General features: G+C 36.3%; 1 protein-coding gene across 1 annotated transcript in view; it reads right to left on the bottom strand.

Annotated features, from left to right (window-relative positions):
* LOC128812810 (nebulette-like) overlaps positions 1 to 13,828 on the bottom strand; it is an 87,061-nt gene extending 73,233 nt beyond the window's left edge. The window contains 4 exon segments of the mRNA XM_053987457.1: positions 4,894 to 5,004; positions 7,121 to 7,225; positions 13,599 to 13,670; positions 13,766 to 13,828. Coding sequence (XP_053843432.1) covers positions 4,894 to 5,004; positions 7,121 to 7,225; positions 13,599 to 13,670; positions 13,766 to 13,828 — 351 coding nt within the window.
* Positions 13,829 to 14,063: the final 235 nt, after the last annotated feature.

Below are 14,063 nucleotides of genomic sequence, written 5' to 3'. Positions count from 1 at the left end.
TCCCCACAAAAGTGGAATTACAATACAAGCATATGCCACAAAAACTCTTTTGCTAATTCTCCTTGCTTACACTGTCACTTTTAAATGTTCTCCACTTAATGTCATTATGAACATAGGACCCAAAATCTACTAATTTACAGATATTTTATTACATTGCCATTTTACCGGTTCAAGAGCTCTATTTTCCCCTTGGTGAATGGGCTACGCAACCAAGATATGAAAACACAGTAACACATCAACTCTCAGCAGGAGAAATTTAACAGAAATTACGAGTATCTGCTGTCTTAGGAAAAGATGACCATTTCTTTAGCTTAATGCAGCAATATTTCACTTGCTTTGACATCTGTTCTTCTTATATTTTCCCATTATTTTCATTAACTCACTGAAATAGTCTTGTTGTAATCCTAGGCTAGGAGGGGTTCAATGGCTGTCTAGTTTAGTTTGGGACAGTTTAGTGTAGAACCATTCCCAGATTTGTAAATCACTTCCAAGTAAACATGAAAAAATATTTATCATTATTTCATCAGTTTTATAGGTTAGTATGCATACATTTATCTCTCAACCCATGATGATTTTCAAGTTTTAGCTAAACTGAATTTCCTTAATCAAATCTACATATGAAACTACTCTACACAGAGATCAAGCATTATAGGTCACTGACATAACCTTTACCCTGTAGTGGTGCCATTTATTAACTTGAGAAATACAAGGCAATTATTTAAGTAGGTATGACTTCAGATTGAACCAATTTGTTAGTACTCATTTTTTATTTTTCTTCTCTCTTTTACACCAGTGTGCCAATAGAAAGCTGCATTAAGGAAGGTTTTGTGTTCTTTTAACCTAGCTCTGACTGACCCCCTGTTCTGGCATACATTAAACACTATGACATTTTCATTTTTATTTCCATTTATAGTCAGTAAGATGTGCTCTGAACTTAAAATCCACAAGGTAGGATTTCGTAGGAGGAAATGTTCAAGAACACCAAAAACATCACTTTAATCTCCCTATAGAGAATTAGATTATCCAATGTATTTGTGTAAAACAGAACTATAGAAGTCCAGAAGACTAATACCTGCCACCATAAAAGAGAAGAAGTCTTGAATATGACATTTCCTACCATAAAAAACCTTAAAATTACATTAAAATTTTGATAATGTGTAATATGATTGGAAATGATGCAATAAACAACAAAAATTTTTATTTTAGTAAAAAAAAAACCCTCTGAAACTTCCTCTGGAAGTTGAAAATATTGCTTAAGATTCTCTTGGCTCATCACCTTTATAAAGAAACAGGAAATACCATTCAACACTGACTCTTTGAGATATTGCCCTGTGCAAAGTAGAAAACTAAACTGCCTTCAGTTTGCTTTTGATTATCCCTTTTAGATATGAAGAAAAACAGTGCAATCACTTCTTATGGCAGAAATAAAGTGATGAAAATAATGATGAAGTACTTACTTTTTTTTAACATTACTACCCCCCATGCAATTTTAAATACCTTTATCATTGTTTGTGACACCTTATTTAAAAAAATATTGTTTTACATAAGGAAGTATTCAGTATACTGATCTTCAGACAAGAAAAAGACCTGACACAGAGCTAGCAATGATCAGAAATTTTCCTTCAGCAATATTTTCCACAGAAATATTGCAATTTCTCTAAAAATTTCCATTTCCTTTCAGAAAAATCAAAATGAAGGCTCCCTACCTAGACTGCCCTCATAAAATTTATTTTCTCACTGCAGAAAACAGGGAAATTGGTGAGAGCTTTGTAGGCTGGTAAGGAGAGTAAGTTATTCAGTGATGACAGGGACTTCTCCTCTTTTTTGCTTACCCTGGAGACAATTATGACAAAAATGAGAGAGGGAGGAAAGCTGGTTTCTCACTCTCAAGAAAGGCATTTAGAAGGCCACAGTCAAATTTTCTGTGAAGAGAGAAAAAATTTAAATTATAAAAGCCACCCAAGTATGTGGGGCTGTGAAACGTCTTTTTCATTTTTTCCCAGAAACAGCATTGGGATTTTTTTTTTTTTTTTTTTTTTTTTTTTTGCCAGTCTCGGATAGATGTATTCTCTGTGGGTATTTATTTCTTTCTTCATGCCAGTTCTACATAAAACACAAAAGAGCAAACATGGGTTTCATGCAAAAGCCAGCAGGAAGTCTTGTTTCAGGCTTTCCTGAGTATCTCAAAGAGATAATTGAGTATGATTCAATTCAGCCAATATGGGGAAGAGGCTCCACAGGAAGGGAACCACATGTGTCAAGGTGCTATACTCTCTATTACAGCAAGACCCTTGTGTCAGTGCTGACACTGCATGGCAGGACCCCTGAAGGAGGAGATCCTGGCACCACTGAAATCACTGACAATTGCCACATGAGTTAAAGAATGCAAACGTGTCAATGGTGCTGTGGCAGCCTGTTGGCTCTGGAGAGGACAGTGGAGGGCAGTTGTAGGTAGGGTGTAACTCCTTGAGAAAAACAGGAAATTTCCCCTAGTTGCCTCCAATTTCCCAAATCATGTGTGTGATTTGAAACTGTGTATCAAATTACTAAACTGGGTGGGCTCTATTTAGGCTGAAGACAGAGCTCTGGGCAGCAGCAGCACAGCAGCACCATTTCAGGAGCAAACTTTGCATCAGGGGAGAGCACATTTGAGGAGGACACACCTGTGCAAGGAGATCCTCTGCCAGAGGCACCCAGTCTGTGCCAGCAGCCAGCTCTGGTCAAAGTCAGGGGTTCTCTTTCTTCCCTACCATGATCTTCTAGTCCCAGTGCACCTGCTTGGCATACGAGGCTGCGGATCCTGCCAAGAACATGGCACCACAGAGCAAGGAGAGTCCTGCTTGATCTGCCCACAAAAGCATTCCAGCCCAGCATTGCATCCAAGAAGCATGAAAAGGGAGTCAAAGGTGTACATTTCTTCTAATGTGGGTAGGGAGGACACATACTCATATTTTCCACCTCTCAGGAAATCGACACCTATTTTAAAATCAGGTTACTGTTATTTTATAACTCAGAAACAGACTGCAATTCTGTGTTTACAGCAGCCTTTTTGGAGCAGAGCTGGAGCAATGGCCAGCTGGTGCTGTTCTCTCTCCTTCCTATGGAATATCTGTAGTCTCCTCCTGAAGTGATGACCTGTAAATTCACAATCCCAGCTAGACAGATGCAGTAGAAACCCCCTCTGCCATATCCTGACCCAGATGAAATCTAAAATCCTTGTATTAGCTACTTAGGTACTGCAGTGATAGGCACAATATGGATTAGATTTGAATACTGTGGAGAAGATTTTTCACTAGAAAATCCCCTGAGAGCTCTCTCAAAGTAGCATTAAATTCAGGTCCATTGCAGCAGTAAACCACAAGTTGGAAAAATGTGTCAGCGTATCTTTAAGTTTTATGGTATATTATGATTTATAATGCATCTGCTCCTAAGGGGATAGTATGAATTTTGTGGGAAAAAATTCTGCTTAAATATAACTCAGCCTATATGCATATTTTTTTCTCTAGAACTGTAGTATGATTGAAGAAAGCCTTCAAAAACTACCAAATAAAAATGTCAGTCTTTTCCTTGAAAGGGTTTTTGATGAACCAATGGTTTCATTTTTAGTTTCAGTTATTTATCTTTTCTGCCACATCACCAATGTTAATTAACCTCATTTGTGTAAACTAATGTAGAATGTAATAATTTGGAATGAATTTGGGAGTAAATCTGTGGCAAAATAGTTAACTAATGTTTTATAAATCAAGCTAATGGCTCAAAAATGTTATACAAGTTTAATTCCCAATTTATTTTTACTATAATTCCTCTAATCATTCACTTTACAATGAAACGTCACATTAATGTCATTTTAGCTGCTGTGGTGCTTTAACTTGTGTATACATGTTCCTTTTCAAATTCTGAAAACTAAAGTATGTGTTAATGAATTTGCTTAATATAGCCTTGATCCACAAGCTGTCCTGAAATTTTAGTCCATTCTTTTTTTTATGAATATTTTCCTGTCACTGCACTCTGTCACTGCATTAGAAGAATGCATATTGAGATACAATCAATATTATGGATTTAGAAGTGTGTTCCCTTCACCCACTGGCTGTTTTAAACTATATGTAGTTGATACCTTTAAGAGAGGGGAAAGCAAAACCAAGAAAACCATGGAAATGCTTGGTAGACAGAAAGTCATGACATTCTAGCCAACGTAATTCTCATGAGTAACAATGAAAATCTGTAACCTCCTTCATATTACACATGCTTAACATTCACAATCCCACTGAGGTCAGTGGAAGTGAAGGGTCACCTGCCTACTCTTAGGGTATTATATTTTTGAGTCCTGGAAGGCAACTGAACCGGAATTTACTATTTTACTGGTTGTTTACAAGCTTTACACTATATTCAATATATTTGAGTTCATATTTTAATGGTATAAAATTTGTTGTAAGTAGTAGTATGCAGATCATCACAAATACATTTACTGCTACCACTAAGTGCCTTTAGAAGTCATTAAAGCAGTTTGCTTTTCTTTTGCCTTCAGCATCAAATATTTTATATAGCTAATACAACACCCAACTGGGAAAAGTTATATAAGAGTTACCCATTCTAGAAGGACCATGCAATGTCACTGAATTCAATAATTCCTTATTGCACTCACGGATTTCACTGGATCAATGAATGCACTACCAACTTTTAAATGCATATTTAATAAATATAAGTAAAATTGTCAACATTTTAAAAATGAGTCGTTTTTGAATTTAAGAAGTTATGGTGATAAACTCTGGATGATAAGCTCACCCAAATAAATCAAGTAGACAATCAAGTGTCCGTTCAAATATTTTGTTTAAAGTGTACTTATTCTGACACACAATTAATCTAAAAATCATTTTTGCAATTCTAAAGTTGTACCTTGCTCTGAAGGTGCATTAATTCTTTTGCAAATACACTGTCAATTGTGGCTGGCATCTGCTGATACAGAGAGTTGGAAAGGTCTTTCTTAGCAGCTCCTTTATATTTCACCTAGAGGGCAGAAAAAGGTGACATAAAATGCAAAAATGAAGATACAGTAAATGTAGTACTTATTTTTCCTAGTAAGTAAAATTTTATAGACCAGAACTGGAAAAATTTCATTAACTCTCACTAACTTTCTAGCAAAAACATCTTTAAATAATACTTTATGGGGATGTGCCTAATTCACAAAGCAATGCAAAATATCTACTAATTAAATTCAATTATTTTGGTGGAAATACAAAATAAAATAAGCAAGGTAGATTCTTCTATCCTTTCTCAGATCATTTTCAAATCCAAAAATTATTTTTCTTCTTTCTCTTTTCCAGAGGCCTGAACAAGGGGAGCAAATGAGAGGCAAACATCTCTATTGGCAAATATTTTACCAACTAATAAATAGCAGCAATTAAATGTAGCTAGAAAGGGGGAGGAACACTTAAGTTTGCCTGTCTGACATAATTTCTGTTTCATCTGTTCATATTACAGTCTCATTTTTAAATTACATTTTATTTATCCTGTGTTTCCTCCAGTATTCAGTACTGGCAGCTCCTCACAAAGGGGTTTTACAAGAGATACCAGAACAATACCTCAAAATATGTGAGGCTTTCGCTTCAGATCTAAGTCTTCCAAGTTCATAAAACAATAATGGCAACACTGCTGTGAAAGTTATCATAAATACCAAAAATATTTTCAATTATACTGTCTAATGTCAGTTATTTACTGTGAAATACACAGTTCTTTATTAGAGGCTAATTCCCCAAATGGATTGTATGTATGCATATCAATATATATATGTGTTCCCCAAAACACAGGGCTTTTTTTCACTGCAGTGGATGTGCTGTTAAGAATATCAGTGTTCAAGATTTGCAAATACACGTGATGGGACACTAGAGGTCGGTAATTTACAAGATAAACCATCCATCACATCACTGGCTTCAGGTAATGCTGCAATAAACAGGCAGAGTGCTCAAAAGTGTGGTAAAATCAAACCTACAGGGTTTAAAATTTTAGAATATTTTTATATCTCTAAATCTTTTATTAATAATTAGCAGCAGATTCTCTGGAATCAGATAGATTAGATAAATACTCTCTATATACTGTATTTCTGTAGACTACACATAATCTGTCTCTTATAAAGTGCAATTACATCAGATTTACTTCCTTTGGGACATGCCACTCCTCAGAAAACAGGAAGATAAATACAATAAAAGCATTCTTTAGATGCATTTATATTGAAAGCTACACAGCAAATTGTTGTATATCAGAAAGAATTTAGAATTTATATAAGTTATGTAACCTCAGACAGCAATACTGGGACTTTTTTATTATAATCATAAAAGTGGCACAAAAAATGAGGCACCAAAATTTTAATTTTTCAAAGGCCATAGTGACAGAAAAATCACTCAGAACCAGTGATTCCTAAACAAAGCTGCTGTCTCTCAGGTGAAACTTCTGCTGCTGTTCTTACCCATGGAAAACAATCAGAGATGCAATCCTTGTACCTGGGACATGAAGAGCTGGCAGTAAATGCTGCTCTGACACTTTGGAAGCTGCTGATCTTTCTTTGCCACCACAGCTGCATGTGTGTGTGTGCACAGGTATGCAGAGATGATAGACAGACAGACAGACAGATTGACAGATAGACAGATATGCAAGTACTCGGGCAATCCACAGATGGCACCAACCTGATGGCTGCTGAAGGAGGACAGGGATGATAATCTGGAAACATTTTCCTTGTCTCCTTCTGTTTGATATCAGGCTGTGAAATCTCCACAGTGGGGAAATTTTGCATAGGTGTAATTTGCAAACCTCATCACTGCAGAAAAAGTAACATCCCTTTCCTATTCTCAGTTTATCCCCACATAAAATGGGATAGCTAGAACTTGCTCAGAACCATTAATAAAGTATCTTCAGATCCCAAAATAAAAGTGTCATGTAATTCCAAATTATTATTATTATTCACATTGCAGTATACACTAATTACAGCCTTCAAATTCACTTCAGCTTTAAACAGAATTATTATTTGAAATAAGCCGTCCTTCCCCTGCTAAAAATCACAATACTCAACTGAAAGAGTTTTTAGGAAGGATAAGAAGCCAAGAAAATTTTTCAGTCTTTTAGATCTTACCTCAGAAATAAAAGCACCAAGGCTTTTCACATGTTTTAGCTGCGGGGTGTCAGGTACAAATATGCACTTGCCTTTAGATTTTTTAAACTCTTCTTTATAGTGTATCTACAAAGAGGAGAGAAAGAAGTTTAATTGTTCTTAAAAACACACACACAGAAAAGCAAACGTTGTTTTTTTTGTTTGTTTGTTTTTTTTTTTATCATTTCTATTTTATTTTATTCATGGATACTGTGCTGGGCGGCTTGCAAATACCTCCGGCTGGATCAAATTAAACCATAAAGGGAAGCTACGAGTTCTCACGCACGTTACCAGGGCTATGTAAAAGTCACAGAACTCTTTAATAATATAGATGAAAAAGACAGGATTTTTCTCTACATCTAGAGCACATTTTCACGACTGTTGTAGCTGTTTTAGTATCTCTAAAGAAAGAAGAATCGAATAATTGATCTTCTTGATCCTTGATCTCAAAGATAAAAATTGTTTAACTTCTAACACAGACCTAGCAAGCACAGAATCTGTATAACATCATCAAATGCCCCTTTATGAATCCAAGAGTTACATGAATAAATTCAGGAGGCCAAACTATTGCCTACAAAGCACCCAACAGTCATGACATTCAAGTAATTACAGAATTTCTTCAAGACCAAGCAAATTTTAAATTGAGGCATTTTTAAATGTGTATGCACATAGGAAACCATGAAAAAAAAACCCACCAGAACACTATGACATATTTGGCCAAAAAAAAAAAAAAAAAAAAAAAAAAAGAAAGTTCTTTTCTTTTAAGCAACCAACATTTTTCTTACAATGGGACAAAAAGTAGATAGGGCAGATATAATCACACGAGTGTTGCTAAAGTCAGAATTATTGTTTTTATTAGTGAGACTGCAAGAAGGATAAAAGGTATGGACATGGTTAACATGTAGGAACATTCATTATATACAAACTGCATGAAGAAAGATGGTGAATTATGATGAGATGGACTAAGTTTTAACAACAGACACTTTACATGGATAGCCGTAGATGTTTTCAGTTACATTTCTTTCTTTGTACAGAGAATTGTTTAGATCAATGCAAATTGAATTATTTAGTACTAAGCTTTCATGGTTATTATCTGCTACCATTTCTCTAACCTCATTTTCACATTCTGCCTAACAGCAGCTCAAATTTATGCACTCTAGACTTGCTGACAAGCACTGACAGAAGCAATATGATCTGCATCTGAGCATTACAGAAATATGCAGACTTAATATCCTCTTTCTCTGAGTCCTTAATGGATATCACAAGTTCTAGTGAATGCTCCTCTACAGGGACTTGGAAAACTTATGAGAAGGATGGCAGCTTACACAGAATCAGCTCCTGTGCTTTCTAAGGCAAAGATTGTGTCTACTGAAAAATGGATTAGATAGTGCCAAATTCATCTCAAATTCATGACTACTTTATCCTCACACAGGAAACAATTTTGCTTGATATAGAGACCATTCAGATTTAGACTACTGAAAGAATCTACACGTCAATTCCAAATCACATCATCTGCTTTTCTGGATTACAGTCTATTCTCAGAGAAAACCTTTTGGTGAACAATGGGTGTAACATTACTGTGCCATGACTTTACTCACAAAGCCAGTGGTTCATGTAACCTGTGTGTGACATCATACTCCCAGGTAATCACAGAGCAACAGACAAAAAAAGGCATTTTTATGATAAATATGAGCAGGCACTTACTGTCCAACCTGCACACATGTATTGGAAGTTTATAAAGCTGACTGTCTACTGGGTGAGTTTGATGGCATTCCCAGTAGAAACTCCTGTAAAGCTGTGACTCTGGCAGAGGAGACAGAGAGTCTTGCTGCTCACAACTTAGATAAATCACCCACAGACATCTGAAAGCTGACTGTAATTATATCCATTTTAATTGCAGAGCAATAATTACATTCAAGAATCAAACACAAAAGCTTCCTAAGGTATCTCTCAATTGGGGGGAATGACAGAACATGACTAGAAGAAACAAAGCTGTTCTGCTGAAGAAGCCATGCTTTCAAAAGAATTGAAATCAGTAAATGACAAATCCTTAATCCTTTATTATTCACATTTGTTACAGTAACCCATAGAAGCCACAAAATGCATACAGACTCAAATATGCAATTTAGAGAGAACATATAACAAAATGTTTGGTCAAATTCTGATCCAACAAACGCCATTCTGTTACATTATTGTCCACATTGCTTGGAATCAGAAAGATGGAAGATGAAATGGGACAAGTATAATGAAGTCATGACACCTGCAGTTATAAAACCTGCATTTATATGTAAACAATGCAAGGAAGATATTCAAAAGCTTGACTATGATCCAACACAACTAATGAATGGAATGAACAGGTAGAGAAGCTAATATTCATCTTCAAAGTTGGTAATTAAAAATTCAGATGTCTTAAATATTGAATAGGAAATTTTGCCTGCAAGTGGCTTACCCCTCACCACAAAATACGCTGTTTAGGTTGAGCAGATCTGGTAAGCCTAGTGAAAAAAACAAATAGGAAGAATTTGCAAATGATGGCCTGGAGCCACTGCTCTTTCAATATACTTCTGAAGTTCAATAGCTCACTAAAGGCCCAATTTTTCATAGTTCTCTCCAGATCCTTTTCTTCTCCCTGACTCATCATAAAACTCATTCTGACCGCAGCACAACTATCCAGTAAAGTGGATTAAAATTCCTAGACAACCACCAAAACATTACGTTTCAAGCTGCATTTTTTTCTTAATAGATATTATATGGGAAGATCAACTTTATAAAACAAGGGCATCCAACCTTTAAGCCAAAGCTTCCTGGTTCACCAAGAAAATTCATCTCACCCGTGGCCTGTTCCACCAACCTTTCTCAGGGGGAAAAACAGAAGGGAAACTGTGGGCTAAAGGAAAGACTCCAATGGTAACAGCATAATCCAAGCAGCCACCATTCCTTTCATTCAGGGACACATGCTCATCTAACTTTAATATTAATATACTCAAAAGCTATTTTTAATAATCTTAACATCAGTGGTGTAACCATGTCAACAGTCATCCTGCCAAGATCTGCTGTAGAACTGTCATATCTAAAATACCCATTTTTGTTTAGAAAAACAAAAAAATGTCTGAACCTTATCTAGCTTTTATGCTAGAACAAAAGGAAACTTCCTTCCACTAAGTATTCACTTTCCGAACCTACATTTCTGAACTTATAATCTCTTATAAGACTAAGGACTGTGTCAGACCACAACTCCATCTAATGCAGAATCCTTTCTCTGTGGCCATAGGAATCTAGAATAAAGCAGGAGAAAATGGCTGGCATACAGTATTACTATTAAAATACATAGTATTTTAGTAATCTCCTGCAATTGCAAACTCAAGGTCCTCTTGAGTTAGAGGCTGTGATTAGCATTGGTGAGTCCAGGGGAACAGCTGCACCCAGATTTAGGTAGTCAAAACCCTGTTAGTTTGGCACAGTGTTTCCACTATTGGCTCTAGGTATTTTTGGACTTTTCTTTACAACAGTGACATCCTAGAGCAAAGTTGGGCTCTGTGCAAGGACAAATAAATAGAAAGCAGTCCTATTTTTTCCTTTAGAGGAAAAGAAGTGCTGGTACCACTCATTACCACAATTCAGCAGAATCTTCAGAAAGTGGTGTCTGCCATTCTACCAAAAAGGATTATGATCTTTTGGTTAATTACCTTCTATAATTGTTCCCATCTCTGTTTATAACAGTACTGACAACATCCCACCACATAATCAAAACAAAGAAGAGATGAAAATACACTACAAGCAAATGGACGAGCTCGATTTCAATGTGGAAGAGAAAAGGCCTGGAGAGGAAGGCAATTCATATAAATCAAACACACATGACAGTTTTGAAAACATCTGCGGAATAAAATTTCATAATAGAGGGAGATTAAATGGAACGACTGTCAAGAGAAACAATCCAGGGGGTATCACATCCACCGAACAAACATCTGCCAACCTCAAATGAAATTGAGGATTTTCTCAAGAATGGGAGCACATAAACACTTCACAGCTTCCCCTATGTGCAGCTCAAGGCTGGCAATTACAGATTCACCAAGGACTGCCAGTGTAACACTTCTTCAAAACCATATTGCCAAATTAAAGTCAGCCTAGAAAGAATGCAGGGCAAGCATAATACAACCCCAGTATCTCAGGCATGTGCACTCCTGGCTCTGCATTCTGATGGAGGAGATGTGCTGACAGCTCCACCATCAGAAAAGGACAAACACCCAGTCTCGTGGCCAGCAAGGACACGGGCTGCTCCCCCAAGGACATCTGCAGGCCAAACTGAAAGCGCCATAAAACCACTGTACAAATAAAATGTACAAATGCACACCAATCATAAATCCACACAAATAGTAGTATGTGGAAAGGTTGATGCTAAAAAGGATAAGGAATATATTAAAAGTTCTGAATGTCAACAAGTCAAAAAGGTAAGAATGCAAACTCGTTGCAATTTATTGGTCTACACAATGAAATGTGCAGGGTGAGGAATTTATACTCAGGTACAAAGGACTTCACTGGTCATAAGAAATTCCATTATAGCAAAAAAAATCTGGGAAACAAAATTCATATTCTATGCATATTCCATTCAAGCCAATGAAAAAAACCCTTCTGATTTCATCTGAGTCTGAATAAAGCCCCAAAGCTGGACGTTATTTTTAAACAAAGAGCCTCTTTTTTGAAATTAGATTGGTTTGGACCATTATATATTGTTCTTGCTTTGAAAGCATTAATAACACTTTGCCATTATGCCTGACATATCTCAAGGAAAATCTAACACACTTGCAGGCTAAATGCATCACAAGTTTTCAGCAAAAGCCCACATCCCTGAACCATTATAAGCAGTAGAAGCCTGGCTTGACTTAGCTATTCGCCTTAGCTCTCAAGTCCCTGCAGAAAATCCAAGAATATACAGCCACTCCATTTATCCATTAATTAAGAGCCACAGCCAACATTATTCCTAATAGGTACACAGCAGAGTAATAATTCCTTTTCAGTTAAAGAAAGATTTCTTCGGCATTTTTCAAGAAGTTTTTTTTTCTTTAAGAACAGTGACCATGTTTAGAAGGAAGCTGCATGGATGCAATAAATGTATATTGGGTCATATAAGTGCTTCAGGTCCATTTTCATTTTTGCCTTTACAAGAGTTGACAGGCACTTAACGCACCATATGCCCTTTTTTCCCAAAGAAAGCATGTATATATCTATCAGTAAAAATATTATTAATTTCTACTGCTTCCTAAAGTAGGTTGAGTTTACAAAGGAGTCATCTTGGTAGCTTCTCTTAAGGATCTATTCAATTTTCAGCACTCTTTCTGTGAAAACTGAAGTAGGAGGTGTATGGACAAGAGGAAAGAGGAAACTTTGACCTTGTCAAGTCACACTTTCAAGCCAGCACTGTAACACTTTTCACATCCCAGATACTGGTCTTCTGAGTTAACTGTTCTTTTCTGATACACAACCCCTAAAAATTTATACCTAAAATGCAGATTCTCTATGTTCCATTCCCATTAAATCAACAACCCAAACCTAAATATCGTATTATAACACAAGCCAGACACCATTTTTTGGTTTCTTTATAACATTTGTTGAAGCAAGTCACTCTCTCCTCAGAAAGGTCTACTCTCATGCCAGCCAGCTTTCTCACAGGAGAAATATCATTCTTTACACCCGTGCACCCATGAAGAGATAAAGTTACTTTTCTCGACACACTGTCCCAGAGAGAAACAAAAATAAATTTCCATCAAGGTAAATCTGATCCTGTTACATTGAAGCAATCAGATCTGCTCCAATTTAAAACGTCTGGGACCTGATTTATGATATTTAAATAATGTTTATATAACTGATCCACAGTTTTAAAAATCTATATTGCTAAATCAAGAATAAGCGAGCTAAATATTTTTAAAAAATATTTTAAAATATTCTAGCATTTGAGTAGATTTGTCCTATAAGCATAGTCAATAACAATATGCTGAGCAGTTTTGGACATCTATCAGGACAAACAAAAGATTAACATTAAAAATTTATCTTTATTTTTAACTTCGCTCCTTGGAGCTATGTATACTGGAACTCAGTTTTGTTCAAACCAATTAAACTGCATAGGATTAGGCTACAACCAGAAAAGATACCACATTTTCCTGATGAAAGCAGCCAAGGTGTTCTCCTGGCAGACATCCTCTGCCTGAGACCCACATTTTGAAACACCCCTTTCTAGGGCCTGTGCTTTATACCTTCCAAATGAGCTCTGAAAAGCTCATTCTTCTGTGGCTGATAATTTACGGTACCAGAGTAATCTGTGCTTTTCTATTCTTTTGTGGGCTTTTATTATTTGAGCCTTGGATGGGCACATGCTACACTGTACATATTTCAGAAAATATGTATCATAAATATAAATGCATTTGAAAGAAGAAATGCAAATATGCGAATAGCCACCATCACTTACATCACTTATTAATTCACTGCATTTTCGGGCCAGTTCCATATTTCTGTCCTCAATAACAGGCTTGAGGAAGATCTGAAAGAGGAAGGTAATCATTACAGGTTTATTGTCCTAAAGAGGAAAAATAGAAGGAAATAAGTACTTTGCAAAAATATTGGGGTTTAACTCACCTTTTCTTCTTCCCAATCCTCATTTTCATCCTCCCTGAGATCCTGAATGGCAGACACTCGCATTTTAATACTTTGTGGGAAACAATGAAAACTCTTAAAAGGTTCAGTGCTGCAGGAAACAGCTCAGACCCTCCAGCATGCCTGGAATCAATGCTCCATTTGTGTCCTTCACTGCACTTAACCCTACCACGGCTCCTTCCTTATTTAGGCAGCACTTGACAGTCTTTATCTGAACAATTCAGAGTGAGTGAACTGAAAGGCATTGCAGATGGCCTTGCTGGCTATCACTCACAGCAGA

This window comes from Vidua macroura, chromosome 1, assembly GCF_024509145.1.
Source record: "Vidua macroura isolate BioBank_ID:100142 chromosome 1, ASM2450914v1, whole genome shotgun sequence".
NCBI classification, from domain to species: domain Eukaryota; kingdom Metazoa; phylum Chordata; class Aves; order Passeriformes; family Viduidae; genus Vidua; species Vidua macroura.
This window is presented reverse-complemented; position numbering and strand designations above follow the sequence as displayed.